We start from the raw sequence: 17,435 nt of genomic DNA, 5'->3' as shown, positions 1-17,435 counted from the left end.
ATCGTGTGGCAGATGAATTCCTGCCCTCTGGCTACAGGAAATGCTTTCAACAACACATTTGGGTTGTACCTTTCTCTGGAGCATTTGACAAATCTCTGTAACTTTGCCTGGATTTCTAAAAACCCTTCACTGGATTGTGGGAACAAGAGTGGGGGTTTTGCATGCTGAAATTATGGAAAGATATTAAGAGATGGATTAAATGATCAATTAACACAACAGAGGGAGATCATTAGTGTGTCCCTGTGCTGGAGCAGGTTGTTTTGACCTCAAAAACAGTTTATGTTTATAAAAGAGATTTTTTCCTGTTTTTACTCCAGAACAACAATCTCCAGGTTGGCTGGTGCCACTCAGGAATAAGATTTTAAAGTTTGACTTGGTAACTGTGAGAAGCACAGCCCTGGTGCTTGGTATTAGTTAAAAAACCAGCTCAGTGTGAGGAATTACAGTGATGGGAATAGAGAGAAAACTGGGAAATGGTGTTGTCATTGAGCCTTGCTCATTTCTTCCCTTCAGAAATCAGGGAGGATGAAAATGATGCTGTGGGAGCAGGGAAAAGATATCTGAGAGTGATATGATAGAGATTTATGAGGTGCTGAGTGGCACAGAGAAGAGAAAAGAAGGATAAAAGTTGATTTTTCTTTGACACAACAAGAACTGGGGTTATCTGGTGAATTGGGAATTAAATCCAGAGGAATCATTTCCTTGGCCAGGCCATGGCTGGGCTGAGAGTGACCAAACACAATCTGAGGAAAAACATCCAGTGGGAACTGTCTGATCCTGAAAACACCACAACCACTAAAAAACCATCAGGGAGTCCAATTGCAGACTCAGGTCTCCCTGAATTTCAGTGTGAGGAATCTGGGACCTCGTGTTGCTGCTTCTCTGCTGGGGAAAACCTGAAGCCATAATTTCCAGACTGTAATTTGGCTCACTGGGAAAAGCAGAGAGCTCACATAAGGGAGGTGGAGATAAGCACTGCCTTGCCTCAATTAGTCTTGTTTGGGTTTTTTTTTTTTTTCCTCTCTAAACATTTATTTTTTATGGAGGTGGGTAAAAAACAAAACAAAACAAAACAAAAAAAAAAAAAAAGGGAGGTTGCACTTCTGTTCCAGCCACGCATTTTCCTTGTTGGAAATATTTCACTCCAGCATATGTTAATTCATCCTGGTGTTTGCAGTTACAGCTGGCTAATAATTTGTTGCTGAAAAAAAAAAAAAAAATTGTCTGAATTGCTGTTGCCATGAACTTGATGGATGGGAGCTCAGAAAACACCACAGGCTCCAAAAACCCAGCGGTGTGAGAAGGTCTTGTCAGGGTTTTCATGTTCCATGTCCTTTTTTTTTTTAATTTTTTGTTGTTTTGTTTTGCTTCCTGAGCTGAGACAGAGCTTTCAGGAGCTGCTGGGATGTCTGTGAGAGCAGGCAGTGATTATGGCTTTTGGGATAATTGTGCATTAATCAGCCCAGTGTGGCTCTGGAGTGGCAGCATCCCTCCAGATCTTGCCCAGAGCTCCTTGATGGGAGCTGGGAGATAAATAAAAATAAACCAAAAAACACTTTTCTCTACTGCAGCCACCATTGCTGATCCTCATTAACAGCCAGGAGTTAATTAGTGCATTAAACACTCCTGCTTGGGAGAGGCTGAAGGTTTCTGAACTGAGCCACTGCTGCTCTTCCTGGGCCATTCTTTGGGTTTTTGGTTTGGCAGAGCCATTCCTTGGGGTTAAAATGTGGTAAAAATGCTGAGAAAGAGAAAAAAATGGTATGTTTTATGGGTTAAAATGTGATAAAAACATTGATAAAAAGAAGGAAATGTTTTTTTTTTTTAGGGTTTTCACCTCAGAATGGGTTGGGTCTGAAGTGTGTCTGAATGGAGCCACGTGTGCTGTGCCATTTTTTGGAGGGTTTTTGGTTTGGCAGAGCCATTCCTTAGGGATAAAATGTGGTGAAAACATTGAGAAAGAGAAGAAAATTGATGTGTTTTAGGGTTTTTACCTCAGAATGATTTAGCCTGAAATATCTTTTAGCTGATCCATGCTGTGCCCTTTTTATTGAGTGGGATTTGGGGTGGCAGAACCATTCCTTGGGGTTAAAATATGGTGAAAATAGTGAGAAAGTGAAGAAAATGGTATGTTTTATGGGTTAAAATGTGATAAAATATTGAGAAAGAGAAGAAAACTGGTGTGTTTTAAGGCTTTTAATTGAGAATGGATTAGGCTTGTAGTGTCTCCTAACTAAGCCATTGCTGGGCCATTTTTTCAGAGGGTTTTTGGTTTGGCAGAGCCATTCCTTGGGGTTAAAATGTGGTAAAAATGCTGAGAAAGAGAAAAAAATGGTATGTTTTATGGGTTAAAATGTGATAAAAACATTGATAAAAAGAAGGAAATGTTTTTTTTTTTAGGGTTTTCACCTCAGAATGGGTTGGGTCTGAAGTGTGTCTGAGCTGAGCCATTGCTGTGCCATTTTTTGGAGGGTTTTTGGTTTGGCAGAGCCATTCCTTGGGGTTAAAATATGGTGAAAATACTGGGAAAGAGAAGAAAATTTATGTGTGTTTTAGGGCTTTTACTTCAGAATGGATTATGCCTGAAGTGTGTGTGAATGGAGCCACTGCTGCTCGTGCTGGGCCATTTTTTCAGAGGGTTTTTGGTTTGGCAGAGCCATTCCTTGGGGATAAAATGTGGTAAAAATACTAAGAAAGAGAAAAAAATGGTATGTTTTATGGGTTAAAATGTGATAAAAACATTGATAAAAAGAAGGAAATGTTTTTTTTTAGGGTTTTCACCTCAGAATGGGTTGGGTCTGAGGTGTGTCTGAGCTGAGCCATTGCTGGGCCATTTTTTCAGAGGGTTTTTGGGTTTGGCAAAGCCATTCCTTGGGGTTAAAATGTGGTAAAAATACTAAGAAAGAGAAGAAAATTTATGTGTGGTTTAGGGTTTTTACTTCAGAATGGATTATGCCTGAAGTGTGTCTGAATGGAGCCACTTCTGCTCGTGCTGGGCCATTTTTTTGGAGGGTTATTGGTTTGGCAAAGTCATTCCTTGGGGTTAAAACGTGGTAAAAATACTGAGAAAGAGAAAAAAATGGTATGTTTTATGGGTTAAAATGTGATAAAAACATTGATAAAAAGAAGGAAATGTTTTTTTTTTTAGGGTTTTCACCTCAGAATGGGTTGGGTCTGAAGTGTGTCTGAATGGAGCCACGTGTGCTGTGCCATTTTTTCAGAGGGTTTTTGATTTGGCAGAGCCATTCCTTGGGGTTAAAATGTGGTAAAAAACCTGAGAAAGAGAAAAAAATGTGTATGTTTTATGGGTTAAAATGTGATAAAATATTGAGAGAAGAAAACTGGTGTGTTTTAAGGTTTTTAATTGAGAATGGATTAGGCTTGTAGTGTCTCCTAACTAAGCCATTGCTGGGCCATTTTTTCAGAGGGTTTTTGGTTTGGCAGAGCCATTCCTTGGGGTTAAAATGTGGTAAAAATGCTGAGAAAGAGAAAAAAATGGTATGTTTTATGGGTTAAAATGTGATAAAAACATTGATAAAAAGAAAGAAATGTTTTTTTTTAGGGTTTTCACCTCAGAATGGGTTGGGTCTGAAGTGTGTCTGAGCTGAGCCATTGCTGTGCCATTTTTTGGAGGGTTTTTGGTTTGGCAGAGCCATTCCTTGGGGTTAAAATGTGGTAAAAATACTGAGAAAGAAAAGAAAACTTATGTTTTAGGGTTTTTACCTAAAGTGTGTCTGAACTGAGCCACTTGTGCTTGTGCTGGGCCATTTTTTCAGAGGGTTTTTGGTTTGGCAGAGCCATTCCTTAGGCTTAAAATGTGGTAAAAATACTGAGAAAGAGAAAAAAATGATATGTTTTATGGGTTAAAATGTGGTATAAAAGGAAATGTGTGTTCTATGATCAGGTCTGAATAATTTCTTAACTAAGCCACTTCTGCTCATGCTGTGCCTTTTTTTGGGAGGGATTTTGGGGGGCAGAGCCATTCCTTGGGGATAAAATGTGGTAAAAACATGAAGAAAGAGAAGAAAACAGGTGTATTTTAGGATTTTTTCCACAGAATGGATTAAACCTGAAGTGTATCTGAACTGAGCCACTTCTGCTTGTGTTTTGCTTTTTTTTTCAGAGGGATTTTGTGTGGCAGAGCCATTCCTTGGGTTTAAAATGTGGTAAAAATACTGAGAAAGAGAAAAAAATGGATATGTTTTCTGGGTTAAAATAGAATGAAATGGATGTGTTTTCTGGGTTAAAATAGAATGCAATGGTTGTGTTTTCTGGGTTAAAATGTGATAAAAATCTGGAGAAAGAGAAAGAAATGGTTGTGGTTTAGGGTTTTCACTTTGGAGTCATTTTATCTGTATTTAACTGAGCCACTTGTGCTGTGGCTTTTTTTTTCAGCAGGTTTTTGGGTGGCAGAACCACTGCTTGTGGTTGTGGTAAAAATATTGAGCAAGATTAGAAAACAGGTGTTTTTTTAGGGTTTTTACCTCAGCTAGGATTCCCCTTGTGGATTTTGAAGCAAGTGACACAGCAGGAGGGAGCAGAGTTATCTGTTGGTGGCATCTAATGGGAAAAAAAAAAAAAAAAAAAAAAGTTGTTCTCCCTTATCTTTTAGCAGCATAGATACTGTTACCTTATCAAAATTGTAAAATGGTGTTTCAGTCAATAAATGGGAGTATTTTTAGTAACTTTTCTCAGGGTTTGAAAGCTTGAGCCTTGGGAAGCTGATGCTGCTAAGAAACCAAACTCTCTGTCGTAGTGGTGGTGCTGGTGATAAAGAAAACACTGAAACCTTGTAATAAAAATGTTGTAATAAAAAGGGAGCAGCACAAAGTCCAATAATTGGCATTTGAGCTCTCAGAAATGCCTGCTCTGGGCAATCATCAAACCTGCAGTTTTGAAACACGTCAGCTGAGTGAGATGCCAGCTGCTTTGTCAGAATATTCCTGATTTTGGGTTAATTCCCAGGGCACTGTGCATGCTGAATGACACAGACCTCCCTGTGATCAAGCAGAGTTGTTAAAGATCAAGGAGGGAATTCAGTCATTGGTGAGGATGTGGTACATGAGATCCTGGTGGGTTATAGGGACAGTTTCCTCCTCAGAAATCTGTGGGGTCCGTTTTGGATTTAATTCTCCAGTTGTGGATGTCACTGGGCAGTGTCACTGTGTGACACCCAGCCCTGTGCTGCTGCTCAAGGGCACCAGAAGGGATTAATTTATGATTTGTTAAATCTGTTTGAGATGCTGGATGTTCCCAAATCTTTCCTCTTCCCCAAGTTAAGACCAGGAACTTTCCTGGCCCAGGGTTCCTTTGGTGGCAAATTAAAATTCTTGATTTTTCTCATCCAACTCTCCAAACATTCCAGTCTTTCCTCAAGACTCTGAGGGTCTTTTCTAAGGACACTTCTGTCCTCCAGGAAGGACAAGGAGGGGCTGAAGCATGTCCAGGGAAGGGTTTGGAGCACCAGAAGTGGCTGAAGGTGCTGGGAAAGAGGCTCAGCCTGGAGAAAAGGGGAAATTTTCATCTCTGGAATTCCCTGACAGGAGGGGACAGCCAGGTGGAATTGGGATTTCTCCCAGGGAACAGGGACAGGATGAGAGGGAACAGCCTCAAGCTGCACCAGTAGAGGTTCAGGTTGGATATTGGGAACAATTCCAAATTAAAGATTAGAAATCCCTGTGGATGTGGCACCTGGGGACACAGATCACTGGTGGCCTGGGCAGTGTTGAGCTCTCTGTTCCTGGAGGTCTTTTCAAACTGAAATCTGTGATTCTAAGTTTGCAAATGTTTGCAGGTTTGTTTTTGTCTGGGGTTTTTCTGGGATAGGCTGATGAGCAGCAGGGATCACTCACCATGCTGGGTTTGGGTTTGCAGCACCAATTTAATGGGAATTAGAAACCAATCCATTACCAACAACACTAATATGAACATTCACAGAATTTGTTCCATCTTTGCCTTCAGGAATCACAAAATGATGGAGTGGTTTGGGCAGGGACATTCCACTGGGACACTCCAGGGATGGAGCAGTGCTGGAATGTCCCACAGGCAATTTTTTGGGGTGAATGGGTTGGTTTAGATCCTTCTTTCCTCAACATTTTTCAGTGATTGCTTCTCTTCACTCTTCTGCTGCTTCCTCCACCTCTCCCAGCTTGTTTTTTTGTTCTTTTGGTCTTTTTCTGTTCTGTGCTTCTCCAAAAGGAGTAAACCAAAGCAGAGACCCAGCTGGGACCACTCACCATGCTGGGTTTGGGTTTGCAGCACCAATTTAATGGGAATTAGAATCCAGTCCATTACCAACAACACTAATATGTGCATTCACAGTATTTATTCCATCTTTGCCTTCAGGAATTACAAAATAATGGGCAGGGACATTCCACTGGAATGTGGAAGCCCAGCCTGGCCTTGGACACTGCCAGGGATGGAGCAGTGCTGGAATGTCCCACAGACAATTTTTTGGGGTGAATGGGTTGGTTTAAATCCTTCTTTCCTCAACATTTTTCAGTGATTGCTTCTCTTCACTCTTCTGCTGCTTCTTCCACCTCTCCTTGTCCTTTTTTTTTTTTTTTTTTTGCCTTTTTCTGTTCTCTGCTTCCCCAAAAGGAGTACAGCAAAGCAGAGGTTTAAAGGTGTGACATTAACTCAGCCAGAGTTGGAGTTCTCTCTGCCTGGCTCCCAGCCATCCCCATCCTGCCTGGGGATTTTGGAAGCTGCCCCAGCTCTGGCTGTAAATAATTGAGTCTTTGATCCTCAGCTCTCTCAGCTTTTGTCAGGAGAGCAGAGTTTAATGGAGAGGCTCTGTTAACAGAGCTGTTCCATGCCAGAGCTGTGCTGCTTTTTCTCTGAGGGAGAAACTGTTTGAGACCTGTGTCTGCTGCAGGAGTAGCTGCCTTTTAGAGCTCAAAAAAATGAGTTTATTTAAGAGGCAGGCTCTGATCTGGAGGTCTGTGTAATGCAGCAAATTCACTCAAAAGATTCACTGGTGATTAAAATTAATTTCCTCACCTTTATTTCTGCCTGTTTCAGACAGCTCTGTAATCACTGACTTCACAAAATCTGTCTGCACAAATCTTTTAAGGCTTCTGTGGATCTTCATTTGCATGACTTAGCAGCTGCCTGATTTGCATAATGAACCTCTGTGGTCAGCCTATTATTAAAATTGCCCCTCTCCCATCTCGTGCTGTTCTCTTGTCTTGATTCCTGATTATTCCTCGGGTGATGGGGGGGATCCTCAGCAGTGCTGTGGTACAAACAGCAAATAATTCTGTATTCCAAGAAAGAGGGGAAATATTCCAAGGGGTTTGTTGGTGCTTCAGGAGGTAAAATTCATCTCCAGGCTGGGAGAGCTGGGAATGTTCACATGGAGAGGGATCCAGGGAATCCTTGGAGCCCCTTCCCAAGCCTGAAGGGGCTCCAGGAAAACTGGAATTTGGGAAAGAGATGGAGGGACAGAAGGCAGGGAATGCTTCAAATGGGAAAGGGAGATTGGGAAGGAATTCCTGGCTGAGAGTTCCTGGATCCCTGGCACCATCCAAGGGTGGATTTGGATCACCCTGAGATCATGGGATTGGAATGGGATGGGATTGAAGGTCCATGGATCCCATCCAAACCATTCTGGGATTCTGGGATCCAGGACACTCAGGATTCATCCTGAGGGATTTTTATGGAATTTGGGGATGGAAAAGGGAAGGGACACACTTCCTGGAGTCCCAAATTCCCAGTGAAGCCCCTGGAGCCCAAAATTCCTTCCCAGAGAGGAGTTGGGATGGGGATGGATCCAATGCCAGGCTGGGAGAGCTGGGAATGTGCAGCTGGATCAGGGAAGGATCCAGGGAATCCTCGGAGCCTTTTGCAGAGGGAAAGGAGAGCTGGGATTTGGGAAAGGGCTGGAGGGGCAGGAGCCAGGGAATGGCTCCCACTGGGAAATTGGGAATTGGGAAGGAATTCCTGGCTGGGCTGGAATTCCCAGAGAATCCCTGGGAGTGTCCAAGGACAGGCTGGGACCATGGGAAGGTGTCAGGGCTGGAATGGGATGGGACTGAAGGTCCCTTCCCTCCCAAACCAGTCTGGAACTCCAGGGCTCCATGGGATGGGAAGCCACAGAAAGATGGAACCCCAGGGTGCAGGAATTGCTTTTCCACCAGGTTGGATCCTAAAGTTTGGGATAGCAGGAAAATTCTGTGCCCATGGGAGGGGTTGGAATGGGGGGAGCTTTAAGGTCCCTGAAGGAGAAGAGGGAAGAATTCCCACCCCAAATCCTTCCCTTCCTGTTCCCAGCACAGGGATGAAGCACTGGAGGGAAAAGTGAGATTTGCACAGGGAAATGCTCCTTTCCAAAATTCAGGAAAAATCCCAGCTCAGCTGGGAAAGGGGATCTTGGGAAGGAATTCCTGGCTGGGCTGGAATTCCCAGAGAATCCCTGGCAGTGTCCAAGGGTGGATTTGGCTCACCCTGGGATGGTGGGATTGGAATGGGATTGAAGATCCATGAATCCCACCCAAACCATTCCAGCATTCCATGGTTCCATGGTCACAGGTGGAGCTCTCAGCTCCAATCTCTCAGGGATTTCTCTCCAATTAGTAAAGTTCAATCAGTGATCCTTCATCAGGATTCTTTTGTGTGTGTGTGTCCTGAAATCCCTCCCTTCAGAGCTCTCCACATCTGATTCCCAGATTTTCCTGCTTGGAAAGAGGCAATTCCCCTCTCCTGTAACCACAGAATTCCTGCAGGGTGTGTGGCTGGTGTTGTCTTTAAGGATCCAGTGCTGGCAAATCCTTTGTGTCTATTGTCACCATAAATCCCCTGGACCCTGAGCTCTCAGGGATGGGCAGAAATGTGGAATATCCCTAAAATTCTGCAGATGTTTGACATCCAAAAGATCCCAGCACAACATTTCACCCATTCCATGGATTTCCAAAGCAGAAAATTATTGTCATAGACTCCAGTGGTTTCTAATGGGATTCTGCTGTTTCTACCCCCGGGCTTTTGTTTAAAATTGTGTTTAAATCCTCATTTCTCAGGGCTGGCTGCATCCATCCATCCATCCATCCATCCATCCATCCATCCATCCATCCATCCATCCTGCAGCTGGGAGATCAGAAATAAATCCACACTCCTTGCTAAACTGCAACAAGATGGAAAAAAAAAAACCTCCAGCAGGTTTTTCTAGGAACAGGGCAGGATTCTATTCTGAGCAGCACCGAAATCTCTGGAAAAAAAAAAAAAAATTCAGGTTGAAGTCAGAGAATCATGAGCTTTTCTGTATGATTCAGCAGCCAAATTACCCCTGACTGAATAAATAGTGGGAAATTGGATGGGAATAGGCAAATCATGTCCCAGCTGGATGTGGAGCTGGGTGGCTTTTTTTGGTAGCAAAAGGCCCCAAAAAGCTGGAGGAGAGCTGAGAATAGGGGTGGGGATGATGCAAGAATTCCAATTTGGGAGCAGGGATAGGGTGAGCTTCAAATCCCAAACCAGCCTGGAATTTTGGGAATGATCAGAACTCCTTGGGTCTGACTCTCTGATTGCTCAGTGGCAGCACGACCTAAAATTTAGGAGGGATTTTTTTGGGATTCTTGGCTCGTCTGGAGAGATGGAGAGGGACAAGGTGGGAATGGCTTCCCACTGGGAAAGGGGAGATTTGGGTGGGATATTCTTCCCTGTGAGGGTGGGGAGGCCCTGGAATGGAATTCCAGGGAATTTGTGGCTGCTCCATCCCTGGAAGTGTCCAAGCCCAGCTTGGAGAGTGGAAAGTGTCTGAAATGACTTTTTTAAGGTCCCTTCCAACCCAAACCATTCTGGGATTTTGGGATTCAAGAGCTTTTCCCACTGATAAAAGTGTTATTCCCAAGCACACATCAGTCTTTATGGTTTTTTGGTTTTTTTTTCCTCTTCTGACTGTAGAATAGCTGCCTTGGATCTGCTTTAAACTGAGAAATCTCACAATTTGTTTTAAAAAAACCCCATTAAATCCTGATGTAAATCCATATTTAGGAGGTGCCCCTCACCCAGTGTTCCCTGCCTTTCTGACCCCCCCAGCTCTGTTTCACAGCTCACCCCTGCCACTGGAAAATGTGGAAATTGAATATAAAACAGCACCAGATCGATTTAAAAAAAATAAAAAATAAAATATCAAATGTAATTTAGTTGTATAATGCAGCTTTGTGCTGGGTAATAATACCCAGTTCAGCTTTTATGGGCACTCTGTGATAATTCCCTCCAGAAAATGGCAGGTTATGTAAATCCACTAAAGCTTTTAATTCATGTCCACTTCTGATATTTCTTGTGTTTGGCTTCTAAACCAATAAAATCCCTGCCTTTGGGGTCAGCTTTTGAATGAAATAGACTTTCCTTTTGCAAATAGGAGAAAATATTCAATATCCAAATGAACCTTTTGAGTTTGGGAGCGGAGAAAAAACCCAAAAAAAAAAAAAAAATCAAATTTCTTTTTCTTTCTTCTGCAAACGATGGTGATTTAATTTAATTTATTTTTACCTCCTCTCTCTATTTCTATATTTCCACCCTGATTTTAGGTGTTGATAGGAGCGGGTGCTTTGTCCCAAGTTATCTGAAGAGTTTTTTTTTTTTTTTTCGCTTCTTTCATTCTGATTTCTCTCTTAATTTTTGCAAATCACGTCTCCCAAAGTGGGTGTTTGGGAGTCTGCTGTTAATGAATCACACTTTGGCACTGTTTTCCCTGATGTGATAAACAATTGGTGCTGTTGGGCTGTCAGATTAGTGAGCCACAAACTTGGAAATGTTTCATCTACTTTTTATTCCAATTTTTTTTCCCCCAATTCTTCTTTTGACAACCTGCCCCCCCAAATATCTTGGTCTTTATATAGATTTGAGCAGTTTGAAGGGTGTTAATATTTTTTTAATGAGTCTGAGCCCAATTGGGGAATTTGTTTTGTTGGGTTTTTTTGGAGGTTTGAAGGATTTTGATCGGGGTTTGGTTTGGTTTTTTTTTTTTTTGGAAATTGAGTTCCATGCTGTTCTGAGAGCTTTATTTCCATTCAGAAATTTCCAGCAACAGGATGATGAATCTTTACAGACTCCTAATAAAGAGCTGAACTTAGTCATCCTTTCAATTTGAGCATGCAGGTATGGGAATAACATCCCTCTCTTCCTCAAGGTGTCCCTTTTTTCACCATCATTTCCTATTAACGCCCAAAAATCATCATTTAGGGCCATTAAAGAGACTGATATCCCCTAAAACATCCTGGTTTGGGGCTTAGCCAGGTTCTCTCTGCAGTTCCAAAAGAAATTTCCTTTCTTCCTGCTGTAAATTTGTGCTCCTGGGCTTTGGTTTTGTTACAAGGTTCAGGAAAAACGCTCTGGGGAATTGATTCCCCCTTGGAAAGGAATTTTCTCCTCCCTGGCCGTGGTGGGGATCAATGATTTCCTTTTGTGAACTTGGCTTTGGGGTTTTTTTTTCCCTTTTTTTTTTCTCTCTCTCACAGGTCAGTGACTTCCCATTTGTCATCAGGAGTGGAGTTTTTTACCAGCTGGAGTAATTAGTCTTCGTTAGACCTCCAGTGAGAAAGGGCACAAAAGGAGGAAAAAGTCTTGACAGTGGATTTTGGTTTTGTTGGATTCCTTCAGCTCCCAGAGGGATTCTAGGGGATTTTTCATGGACATCCTTGTGAATCCCCTCCAGGCTGCCACAGCTCTTTGTGACCCAGAACAACCCCCAGACTGCATTAATTACAACCCCAATTAATTAATACAGCCCAGATTGCATTAATGTGCATTTTTGTGCATCATTTCACCCACACATCGCCAAAACACCTCAGGATTTTCAACCTTTCAGCCCCAAAACCCTGGGAGATGCCAGGAACTCTTCCCTTCTGGAGCCCTGCAGCCTGGGAGTTTTGAACTTTCTGTTCTTTCTGCCACTGCTTTTGACTTGGTTTTAGGCAATAGTTTTTGGTTGGGTGGAAAATGCTGCACTGCAGGTCACAGGTCTTTGGTCAAAAAAATCAAATTTCTCTTTCTTTCTTCTGCAAACAATGGTGATTTAATTTAATTATTTTCTGTATTTCTATATTTCTACCCTGATTTTAGGTGTTGATAGGAGTGGATGCCCTTTGTCCCAAGTTATCTCAAGACTTTTTTTCTCCCTTCTTTCACTCCAATTTCTCTCTTAATTTTTGCAAATCACGTTTTCCAAAGTGGGTGTTTGACAGAATAAGAGAAAGATGAACAAAGAAATACACACCACCCAAAATCCTGCATCCTGTCCCTTACCTATCACTGTACTAAAACCTCAGATTTAAAACCCTTTACCATGTGAAATCACACACTTCTAATTCACTACACCCCCATGATTTTACCTCCATCACCCAAATTTGGAAGCCTTCTCCAAGGCCTGAGGTTCTCCAGGGGGTCATGCCAGAAAGCACAGAAAGCACCAAAATCCAAGTTTGTGGGATCCAACATCTTCCAACCTAGTTATTCTGTGAATTCTGTGAAAAGTGCTGTAAAACTCTCTATACCTTAGATAAGAATTAATAAACAGATGAGTCCTCATGTGAGATCAAGTATTAGTGTATATTTTCTTTTTTACCACATTTAAGTGTTCATCTTCGTTTTTTACCACATTTTAGTGTTTATCTTTTTCACCATATATTAGTGTTTATCTTCTTTTTTACCACTATTAATGGCTATCTTTTTTTTACCACATATTAGTGTTTATCTTTTTCACATGTATTAGTCTTTATCTTCTTTTTCACGACATTTTAGTGTCTATCTTCTTTTTCACCACGTATTGGTGTTTATCTTTTTCACCATGTATTAGTGTTTATTTTCTTTTTCACCATATATTAGTGTTTATCTTCTTTTTCACCATATATTAGTAGTTATCTTTTTTTTTTTCCTCTGCCTTCAGTCAGAGAGGGGATTGAAGCAGGAGGGACAGGATTCAGTAACCCATCCACACCTTCCCAAGAGAAAGGCTGTGCTGACTCAAGTTTAGGCTGTTCTGTGCATTCCAGTTCCATTGCTGCAACCAATCCCTTCAGCATCTCCCTGTCCTGGTTTGGGGACAGGTGTGTGCCAGTAAAGGCAGGAGCTTCTCTTTGAAATGGAGAATGGAAACCCCCTCCCTCCAAATTATTATTATCATTTTGAAATTAAGGGGCTCTCAGGCAAAGATATGGGAATTAGGAATAACAGTTCTGTATTAGGAAAATTAAAATAGAAATGCAGTATTACACAGAACAATCCCAAACCCTGCCAGAGTCAGAATCCAAGCTGACACCCGTCAGTCAGTCAGGGTGTTGGCACAGTCCCATTCAATGGTGGCTGCATCCTCCTGCAGGGGCAGATGTGGTTCAGCTGGAGCAGTGCTCCTGGAGAAGGTGCAGTTTCCTCTGAAGCTCCAGGGATGATGTGCAAAGGTCCAGTTTTCCTCTGGAATCCAGTGGCAAAGGCTGCTCTGCTGTTCCAAATCTCAGTTTTTCTCTGGGTAGGAAAGGCTTGGCTCCTCCCCTGGCTGGAGCATCTCCCAGTGGGATGATGGAATTTTATCAGTCATGCCCTGGGACTCACTGGCCATGAACAGGAGATATCTCCTGGAGGGAGGATGGGCTGTGGAAAGATAAAGATGATTGCCCAGCTGGTTTAAAGATGGCCCATGAGCAGATAATGTGTGCCAGGAGATCAGGGTCACTGCCCCAGCTGGTTTAACAGATGGGGACAGAATTCACATTTCTGACCCACCAACCCAACACAACCCCTTGATCTCCTTTTCCAGGACAAGCCAGCACTGGGATTTTACCATGAGTGTGTTTGTGTTGCAGGTACTCTGAGAGGAGCCAGACCAGGTGCGTGGGGATCACCATCGAGACGCGGCCGGACTTCTGCCTGCGGCAGCACCTCAGCTCCATGCTGGGCTACGGCTGCACGCGCCTGGAGATCGGCGTGCAGAGCGTCTACGAGGACGTGGCCAGGGACACCAACAGGTGGGGGCTGTGGGGCTGCTGCTCTCCAGCTGCTCTGCAGGCACAGCTCCTGAGCTCTGAAGGCTCCTGCTCCCAGCTCTTGGCTCCTGCTTCCTCAGGGTATCTTAAATAAGCAAAGCAGCTGATAGATAAAAGGTTATTTATTGCACAGCACATCAGTCTCAACAGGCAAGCAATAGCTAACAGCCATGGCAGAAGCAATGGCAACAAAGCAGAAAGGCAAGTGGATAAAACCACAATGGCTAAAAACTGAATGGCTAAAAGCAACAACTCTCCTGGATACATATTCTTATATATATATATATTCTTTTATATGTGTGTGTGTATATATATATATATATATAAGAATATATATATATTCTTATATATATTATATGTATTCTTATATATTCTTATATTCCAGCAAGCTAAGACACAAACTCAAACCACCACTCCTTAACCCATTAGAATTCCAGTTTCTTAGCACACCAGGTTACATATAGAACTACACATACACTCTGTCTTACTCTATGTGAAAAATGATCTTACTGTAGCTCTGTTATGTCTAAGTCCTGTCTACCACTGTGGGCCTGGAGCCTCTTGCTGAAGATGTCATTATGTCTCAACCTTCACTAGAATTTTCACTTCCATTCTGGCATTTGAAACCTTTCACTTACTAAAAGCATTACAGCTCCTACTAAAACTTACTAACTTCTACTCAAACATCTACTTTATGTGTGAGTGGCTTAATGTACTTCAGTCCACCCAAAGGCTTTAATTCAATCCCTGCACTCTGATTTCTCTCTGAAGAATTCAGAGAGACCCCCTGACTCGCTGACTCCAGCAGGGGGGCACAGCTCCAGGGAGTCCCAGCTGGCTTGGGTGGGATGGGCTGCAAATTCCAGCCCCTTCCATCCCCACTCATGTCCCAGCCTTTCCTTGGGCACTCCCATGGATTCTCTGGGAATTCCAGCCCAGCCAGGAGTTCCTTACCAAGCTCCCCTTTCCCAGTGGAAGCCATTCCCTGGTTTGTGGTTCCTTTGGGATCCAACTTGCTGGAAAAGCAATTCCTGCACCCTGGGGTTCCATCTTCTCTGGTGGCTTCCCATCCCGTGGAGTCCTGGAATTCCACAGTCCCATCCCATTCCAGCCCTGACACCTCCCATGCTCCCAGCCTGTCCTTGGACACTCCCAGGGATTCTCTGGGAATTCCAGCCCAGCCAGGAATTCCTTCCCAATTCCCAATTTCCCAGTGGGAGCCATTCCCTGGCTCCTGCCCCTCCAGCCCTTTCCCAAATCCCAGCTCTCCTTTCCCTCTGCAAAAGGCTCCGAGGATTCCCTGGATCCTTCCCTGATCCAGCTGCACATTCCCGGCTCTCCCAGCCTGGGGTTGGATCCATCCCCATCCTGACTCCTCTCTGGGAAGGAATTTTGGGCTCCAGGGGCTTCACTGGGAATTTGGGACTCCAGGAAGGGTCTCCCTTCCCTTTTCCATCCCCAAATTCCATAAAAATCCCTCAGGATGGATCCTGAGTGCCCTGGATCCCAGAATCCCAGAATGGTTTGGGTGGGATTCATGGACCTTCAATCCCATCCCATTCCAATCCCATGATCTCAGGGTGCTCCAAATCAACCCTTGGACACTCCCAGGGATTCTCTGGGAATTCCCAGCCAGGAATTCCTTCCCAATCTCCCTTTCCCACTTCCTGCCCCTCCATCCCTTTCCCATTCCCAGCTCTCCCAGAGCCCCTTGAGGATCCCAGATTTCCTTGGATCCTTCTGGAATCCTTCAGCTCCTATTTCCTTCTCCATTTCCCATTGAACAGGGAATATTGGAACATTTCATTTATTGCCTTGTTGAAATAAACCCACAAACCCCAGTGGATTCCCTGCTCCCTTTGTGCCCTTTTCTTGGCAAAATGGAATTTTTTGGGTTCCATTCCTCAGCAGGAGAAAATGGAATTCTAATGTTTTAGCTGGGACTCAGATGCTTTTCTCATATTGTACATTTGGGGTTTTTTAATGGTTTTTTTTCCTCCTTGTATTATCCAACTCTTATTTTTTAAATAGATCTGTTCTTTCTCTTTTATGTTTTTTTTTTTAATATATTCATTTTTTCCTGTGTTTTAATATATCCATTATTATTTTAATGCATCCATTCCCCTGTATTGTCCACCTCTTTATTTTAAAATATTTTCATTCTTTCCCTGTGCTGATCTTTTCCTAATGACACCACAAATAAATTCAATTTTGGGAGGTAGAACATTGCCCAGGGAGATCCTGCAGTTCCTGTCCCAAATTAATTTACAATTTACAACACTGTGTAATTTTTGGGGTGTTTTCCACCTTTTTTCCCTCCTCCAGGTGCCTTTTTGGAACAGGAGAGGTGACACAGGCCATTCCCCAAATTCACTCCAGGCATACAGAACCCTTAGGGATTGGAAAAATACATTTCCAGGAGGAAATATATTTTTAATATATATTTATTTGTTATATATTTTTATTATATATTTATTTGTATTATAATTCCTTATCATTTTAGCCCAAAGAACTGTTTTGCACTGTAGGAAAATTTGGGATATTTTCTTCACCCCACCAACCAAACCAATCTCTGTTTATTTATTTATTTCAAACCTGATAATGCTGAGATTTTTTTTTTTTTTTTTTTTAAGCATTTTTATCTTGTTTTTCCACTCTTGGCATTCTCTCAAGCTGTTCCTTCCAATTCCACATTCCTGCCACCTCCCAGAGATTTTTAATAACCATAATCACAGGTAATAATGGCAGAGAGATTCTGGCTGGATGGGCAAAGCACATTTTTAATTCCTCACCTCAAAGGCACCAAGGCAAAGCTGAAAACATTGAATATTTTCTTCTCAGACAATCCAGGGAGGAATCCCAAAAGAATTGAGATCTGGATGTCACTGCCATGGTCCTAAAAACCCAAAAAATCCCAAAAAATCCCAGGTGGTTTCTGGGTGCCAGAGCATTAAGGAATGCTTGCTCTTAATCTGAATTATTACAACTCTCAACTTAACAATTAATTCTTCATCAGCTCCTTAAACCTTTTTTTTTTTTTTTTTATTTTTCCCACCTCAAATTTAATTTTTAAAGGCTCTTCCTAAAATTCTCCTCAACTTCTCCCAATTTTTGGAGCAGTGACTTGAAATCCACTTTGAGAAAAAAAAAAAAAAAAAAGTGATTCTAATTTTTTTTTTTTCCCCTCTGTTGAAACGACCTCATTTTGCTTTTCTCCTTTTGTGTGGGGGTTGTGTGTTTTGGGCTCCAAACTTTTTAATATTTAGCTGGTAGCAAAATGTCAGATTACAACCAATTAGGGTAACTGTTTGGAAATTACTTTCTATTATGTTCCATAAGTCATTAGTGAGATTTCTGAGTGCTTCCAGTGGCTGTGAGGCAGAAAAATATTCAAGACCAGAGCTAGGCATCAAATAATCAAGTTATTGATGCAGCTAGAATTCCACTTCTAATAAG

General features: G+C 42.5%; 1 protein-coding gene and 1 long non-coding RNA gene across 2 annotated transcripts in view; one reads left to right on the top strand and one right to left on the bottom strand.

The window, feature by feature from the left end:
- The window catches only part of LOC130251880 (uncharacterized), a 58,148-nt gene that overhangs the window by 26,759 nt on the left and 13,954 nt on the right, over positions 1 to 17,435 (top strand). The window contains exon 8 of the mRNA XM_056488890.1: positions 13,800 to 13,961. Coding sequence (XP_056344865.1) covers positions 13,800 to 13,961 — 162 coding nt within the window. The remainder of the gene's footprint in view (positions 1 to 13,799; positions 13,962 to 17,435) is intronic.
- On the bottom strand, positions 2,551 to 3,005 carry LOC130250666 (uncharacterized). Its single transcript, XR_008840022.1, has 2 exons — positions 2,940 to 3,005; positions 2,551 to 2,781 (listed from the first exon to the last, which is right to left on the bottom strand). It is a non-coding gene; the product is annotated as an uncharacterized LOC130250666 (long non-coding RNA).

The sequence above is a fragment of the Oenanthe melanoleuca genome, chromosome 3 (genome assembly GCF_029582105.1).
Source record: "Oenanthe melanoleuca isolate GR-GAL-2019-014 chromosome 3, OMel1.0, whole genome shotgun sequence".
Taxonomy (NCBI): domain Eukaryota; kingdom Metazoa; phylum Chordata; class Aves; order Passeriformes; family Muscicapidae; genus Oenanthe; species Oenanthe melanoleuca.
This window is presented reverse-complemented; position numbering and strand designations above follow the sequence as displayed.